Source organism: Balaenoptera ricei, chromosome 15, assembly GCF_028023285.1.
Source record: "Balaenoptera ricei isolate mBalRic1 chromosome 15, mBalRic1.hap2, whole genome shotgun sequence".
In the NCBI taxonomy this organism is placed as follows: Eukaryota; Metazoa; Chordata; class Mammalia; order Artiodactyla; family Balaenopteridae; genus Balaenoptera; species Balaenoptera ricei.
The window spans coordinates 28,164,845-28,171,525 of NC_082653.1; the positions used below are offsets into that span (position 1 = coordinate 28,164,845).

The window sequence follows — 6,681 nt, forward strand, 5'->3', positions numbered from 1 at the left end:
TGTACTGACTTGGGATAACACCCAAGCTAGATTAAGGAAAAAAAAATGCACGGAGCAGAAAGTGGGTACAATATGCTACTGTTTGTGTAAAGAGTGGAAGAAACCATATATGTATATTTCTGTATTTGCTTGGTTATTCACAAGGAATAGGGACGTCACAAAAAAACTAGCGGCTGAGCCTGCCTGCGGCGGGAGAACTGTGGCCGGAGGACAAGAGGGAGGGAGACTTTTCACCACATACCCTCTTGTACCTTTTGAATTTTGAACCATGTGGATGAATATATTCCTTATTCAAAAATAAATAAAATTAAGATTTTTTTTTTTTTTACCAACCACACCAGACACCCAACAGTTGTTCAAGAAGACAGTGAGGAAAGATTGGTTATCTCGATTTCTAGAGAGGGGGGTCCCCTGCCTTCCCCCAGCTCCACCCCCTCCAGGGCACAGGGTGGCACCTGTGACACCTGTGTCTCTTCCAAGGTCCAGGAGAGGGGCCACCTCTGACCTCTGATGTCCCCAGGCCCCTCCCTTCTTCAGCTGGGAACAATTTTTACTTAAAAATACCTTTTATTTTAAACCCATCAATTCTCTCTCTCTCATACACACACCCACACTCATGCACAGACACGCACACATCCTCTGTCAACAACAGTCTTTGTTTTTCCAAAAGTTCTGCCTTGTCTCTGACCAGCCAGGGCTCGGGCCAGCTGGATGGGTCCTCACGGCTCTCCAGGGTGGGGTGGAGATGTCCCAGGGGGCCTGCTCAGAGGGTCATGGGCCCAGGCCATTGTCCTCTGGTCCCTACACAAAGAAGGGACCTGGGTTCAGCTCCTGGGGTCTTCCCCTGTTCGCCCAGTGGTTGGCCTCTGGCCTCCTTCTCAGGGTCCTGCTTGGAGCAAATGACACAGGGGTCCAGGCTCATCTCCGAGGCACTCGAACTGGGGCCACCCCCCTCACCTTCAAGCAGCTGCCCCCCAGGTCACGACGGCTACCCTGCAGGAAGAGAGAAAGAGGTATTAGGGAGTTCAGTTGGGTCATCATGAACACTGGAACTAACCTCTGTGTCCAGCAACAGGGGACTTGATAAAAAATCGGTTAGCTGCACAATCAAGTTCTTGCAGAAGGCAGAAGAAACTCTATATGGACTAACAGGGGATGACTAACTCTTTATGGACTAATATCGTTTAAGGACGAAAGCAAGGACTGAGTGCATGTTCCTGTGTGCTGAGATGTCCAGAGAGAAGGGCACACGGGAAATCACTAACGGGTTTCCTCAGAGGAGAGGAATGTGATGAGGAGACAGGATGGGAGGAAGCCTTTTTTTTTTTTTTTTTAACTCTATATACTTTTTTACTTTTTTCATTTCTTCCTCGTGCGATTTGTTGCTTAAAAAAAAATCCAATATAGTTTAAATCATAGTATTTTACACTCAAGGGCAGAACACACCCCACAGTGGTTCTCCCACTGCCTGGCTGTATACCCAGTGGCCTACTCGTCAACCTCAAAAGTAGATTCTGGAATTCTGGCCTCCCTGCCTTCATTCAGGGTGTTCCCTCTGCCAGGAATATGCTCTCTGGTCCTATTCTAGGAAGATTTCTCTATTCCTGCAATTGCCTAGCACTTCTTGCCTTTCTGGGGCCAGGATAAAACCCAGAAGGGGAAGATGGGATCTCTCTTGTGTTCTCCCATCAGGCTGGGAGCTCAAGGGGGTGGTCAGGGAAAGTCTTTCACTATGTAGTCCCAGTTCCAGCCCAGGGACTGGCGTGGAGCAGTTGCCAACCAACGCTGCTTGGATCAGGGGTGTCCACTGGAAGACGAGCTGATGGTGGCAGCCCTGGAAGCCACCTGTCCCTCACACTGCAGGGGCAGTCTCTACCCACTGTTCTGAGGTCTGACATGTGGGTTTCATCCTCACTGTAAGCCAGCGAGATCACAGACCTTAGAGTACCCCCTCTTTTGCAGCCTCCAGTGTTGCATGACTGTCTCAGAGGCACCCAGCCAGTTGGTAAAAAGGGCTGGGCTAGAAAAATCCATGTTGTCCAACAGTCTGTCCCGTTTCCAAGACACAATGGTGTCTGAAATCCCACTGTAAATGCTCACCCCCGAGCCTGACTAGGAGATAATGGGACCGGCATTTTTCTCAGCCATCTAGAGAAACAGCTGACCATCTCGGAGCTCTGCCCGCTGCCCCGCTCCACTCCTGGGCCCAGGTTGGGGCAGATCCATCCAGATGCGAGCCCAGCCTCCCTTGAGGCTCTCCGGGCCCAGGGACAGCGTGTTCATTCACAGGCAGGGCTATTTTGAGGGCTGAGGCCACAGTCCCAGCAGAGCCTGGGGCTTGGGCTTCTCAGACAAACTCTGGCAACAGTGGCTGAGAAGGGCGGATGGGGGTGGGGGGTGCAGTGTTGAGGTTGGAGGACAGAAAACCGGCCACCCACCTTTTCACTTTAAGTCCTCAGGGTAAGGGAGAGCCACCTCCACCCCAAGTCTGGCAGTCATTGCGAGACCTGTGTCCCCTGAGGATGCTGGGACTGTTCAGCTCCCTGAACCTCAGTTTCTTCATCTATGAAATGGGGACAAAATGATTCTACTTGCCACCACAGGGTGCAATCAAATGCAACCGCAGCTGTGAAAGAGGCTTGTAAACTGCCAAACGCATTTAGAAGAAGCCTTGACTAGGCCCCAGCTTCTTTGTCCCTTTGTGCTTCAGCGCCAAGGGCTCTGGGAAGCACTGTAGTTAGGAGGTGGCTAGAGTGAAACAGACCTGGGCTTCAACCCCTGCTCTGTCTTGGATTACCTGTCAGACCTCAGGCAAGTGACTTCAGCTCATTGAGCCTCGGTTTCCCCATGTGTAAAGTTAGTTACTGTGAGGATTACACACGTTAATGCAGGTAAAGCCCTTAGCACAGTGTCAGGGATATAGTAAGTGTTCCATGAATGTTCACAAGTATTAGCATCAGCATCATCTGGTGATGGCACCTCCTTGCCCCACTGCCCTCTGTGCCACCTCTGCTCCTGAGCTGGTACGCCAAGTGGGGAAGGCCTTACAAGATGATCCTATCTGACCGCCACCCCCAGGTAACAAAAGGGAAAACAGGGCAGAGACAAGAACCTCCTTTCCACCTCCCCTTGCTATTTCTACCACAGAGGGCCACACCTAACCCCTCCTTAAACAGGAAGATGCTACAGGGAGCTATTTCCATGGTGACCCCAACCCCAGACCAGCCAGCTGGGAATGAGGTGGTGGCTCAGGGTGAAGGGATAGGGTCTGGGGCCTTGGAGCTCTCTGGTCACCAAAGCTGAGAAGGAAGGCTCCCACAGGCTCCCCAAGACAGCCAGTTTTCTTCTAGTCGAGTCCTCAAGTCTTTGGGGGCCAGAGCCAGCCAGGATCACCCCTTTTGCTTATTCCCAGAGGAGCCTGTGTGCTTGAGAGCATGGCTTCCACAGCCAAATTTGGCTGGGTTCTAGGTCCTGTATACAGATCCCAGGGAAGCAGCCAGACCCAGGCGAGGCCCTGTGATCTGCGGGACAGGCCTGAGACCAGCAGAGAAGCCCCCAGCCTACCTGCTGTGGGGGGCAGGCACCTGATGGACACACCCTCTCCCCAGGCCTGTTGTTACAGGGCCCTCCCATACTAACCTTTTCCACATCCCAGTTGGGCAGGCCTGAGTTCGAATCCTGACTCCATCATGGGCGGTGTCTCTGAACCAGTGACATCATCTCTAAGCAGTTGGGGATAACCAGAGCACCTCCTTCCCCAGCTGCGGGGGGGTTTTAATGGTAACATGTGGAGAGCGCTTAGCACGAGAGATCAGTGCTCATCAAGACTGCTGACACTGCTGTCACTGGCCAGTCTTCGCCTCCCCTGTATGCATTGCCACCTTCAACGTCTACCCTTTTCCTTTTCTAGGCTCTAGCTCTGTGTCCTGCTCCTAGAACATCTTCCCCTACTGCCTCAACCTGCCTGCTTCCATCCCCAAGCCTCTGTCAGGAACTTAGCCACTGGGTCAGGGGCTTCCTCTGGCCCTGACAGTCCCTTTGTGCACCCCCCTCCCCATCAGACCACAACATCCCTGTTTTCACCTCCAGGCCCTGCCCTGGGCCCGCACTGGGAGTTCCTGACGGCGGCGGATGGGCATCCACAACCTGCTTCTCTGGGAATGTTTTCTGAGTCGACAAAAAACAGCTGTCGGGTAGTTAAGGTTTGCTGAACTGAGTGAATAGGTGAAAAGCAGTCAGGGAGTATTGCCGAGGGCCCACAGACCAGGGCCCACAGCTGGGAGGATCAGGGACCCTGGAGAGAGTTCAAATCTGAACCGAAAAAGACTGACTTAGGGAAACTGAGGCAACAATGGCAGGTGAGAGGCCAGAAGGGGGTGGTCTGAGGCCAGGACACAGAGGCTTCCCCAGAACAGAGTGAAGAGGGGAGCTGGGGAAGTTGTGAGAACCAAAGACTAGGGGACCCAGAGGCGTGACTCCAATCCCCCATGCCTTTTTTTTTTTTTTTTAAATTTTTATTTTATACTGGAGCATAGTTGATTAACAATGTTGTGTTAGTTTCAGGTGTACAGCAAAGTGATTCAGTTATACCTATACATGTATCTATTCTTTTTCAAATTTTTTTCCCATTTAGGTTATTACAGAATACTGAGTTCCCTGTGCCCCCATGCTCTTTCATTTTCCAAAAGGCCACGGGCCAGTCAGGGACTCTCTCAGCCTCAGTTTCCCCAGCTGTAAATAGTAGCTGCTAGAATCCAAAGCTGTCACAAGACAAGCCTCCTTATTCTAAGAAAAGCCCAGGCCAGAAAGGGGAAAGGCTGGGGGTGAAGCAGGCTCCTTGGGGCCTGTGCAGGAGAACCAGCTTTCAACCAGGAGCAGCCCCCAGCAACCTCTGCTGCTACTCACCCCCGTCCGTCCCCTACCAGCCTGGTTCTCATCCTTCCTTAGGACAGACCACAGGAGCTTACCTCCAGCTCTGCCCGGCTGGCTCAACAGTGCCCTTCCCCAGCACTCCATCTCTTTGGGGGCTGGGTATCCTCAAGAGACCCCCTCCTTCACACCTACTGCTCATCAGCTGGGTACCTCAGGCTCTTGACTGGGGGTGTGCATCCCCTTTTCTTCTCAGTCTCCTGCCCTTGGGTCAGTCTCAGGATACGGGACAATTATTTTACGGTAAGGGCAGCTCAGGGCAACACATACCCAGCAAACCCAGAGCCTGCATTCTGGCTTTCGAGCTGAGTAATGTGGGCACCCCTCTGAGCCCCAGGTCCTCACCAGTCATAAAACGGGCAGAACTACCTGCCTGATGGGGTTCTTGTGAAGGTAAAAAGAAAGACCAGGAATGCGCGCCCGTACATAGGAAGAGCTCAATAAATGATAGCCTTTGTTATGATTTCCCCACACGCTCTTCCCAGCACACTCCTAGTGGGAGGGGGTGTCCTTCGATGAGCAATCTCCATCCTCTAAATCACGCCCGAGCTCTGGGCTTCCCTGCACCCCTTGTTTGGGGAACATTGTGAGCGGTTCTGTTCCACACCAAACTCTGGGCCTGGAGGGCCGCACCCTCGACGACTCCACGTCTCTTCCCCCTCTCTTCATTGGGGTCTCGGCCCCTCTTTTGCTCCGTAAGAGGCCCGTTCCCTGACCCTGCGGCCGCAGTACTGGAGCGCCGCGCGCACTCACCCCCTTGCGCTGGTTGCTGAGGCAGAAGGTGCAGATGGAACGCGGCTGGCGGCCGCCGTCGGGGGCGGCTGGGACCGCGCTCTTGGCGGTGCCCGCCGCTCGGAAGCACGGCTGCCCGTCGTCGGCCGCGTCGCCCAGCAGCAGCACGTTGGCCAGGTGCGCGATGTAGCTGGACGCCAAGCGCAGCGTCTCGATCTTGGATAGCTTGCGGTCCACCGGCTCGGTGGGGATGAGCGTGCGCAGCGCCGTGAAGGCCGTGTTCACGCTCTGCGTGCGGTCCCGCTCCCGCGCGTTGGCCGCCTGCCGCTGTCGCACCACCACCACCGGGCCCGCGCTGCTGGCCGTCCGCCGCCCGCCTCCGGGGCCCGGGCCGCGCCGTGCCGCCTCCAGGCCCTCGCAGCAGCCGAACGACTGGTCGGAGGCGTCGCTCTCGCTGCGGTTCTCCTCGTCCTCGCTCAGTAGCCGCACGTCCGGGTACAGCACGTGCGCGCCGACGGGGCGCAGCAGCGCGAACGCCATGGGCGGCCGGCCGCTTCCCTTGGTGCGCCGCGTCCCAGCGTCTGCCGCGCCCCGCCGAGCGCTCCCGCGCGCTCCCACGGCTCAGCCGGTCACCGCCTTATAGCCGAGGGAGGGGCCAGTCCCGAGGCCGCCCCGGCCGGGGCGGGGGGCTCCGCCCTGGCCAATGGGGAGGCGCCCGCCGCGCCCCGGCCAATGGCTACGGGCCTTTCGCCCCAGTTCCCCAGGTTGAAAGCGGCCCGCGAGCTGGTGGCCCGCCCTGAAGGCTCTGGATCCCCGCGGGCGAGCGGGGCAAAAGCCGGGGGTCGGAATGGGTTGGGTGGGTGGAGTGGGCTGTTCCCCGATCCGGACTCATCTTCAGCCTAGACCGCAGGGAGGCTTCGGGCAGGTCCCTTTTCCTCTCCTGGCTTCAGTTTCCTCGTTCGAAAAGAAGATTGTAGAGAAACCAGCTCGGGTTTTTCCTTCCTCAAATTCTAATACTGT

At 55.6% G+C, this 6,681-nt stretch overlaps 1 protein-coding gene across 1 annotated transcript; it reads right to left on the reverse strand.

The window, feature by feature from the left end:
• Nucleotides 1-302: 302 nt before the first annotated feature.
• Nucleotides 303-6,260, reverse strand: TCF15 (transcription factor 15). The gene is made up of 2 exons (XM_059896730.1): nt 5,683-6,260; nt 303-993 (listed from the first exon to the last, which is right to left on the reverse strand). Exons 1-2 carry the CDS (start codon nt 6,199-6,201, stop codon nt 919-921), a joined length of 594 nt encoding a protein of 197 aa, XP_059752713.1. The 5' UTR covers nt 6,202-6,260; the 3' UTR covers nt 303-918.
• Between the last annotated feature and the right edge of the window lie 421 nt (nt 6,261-6,681).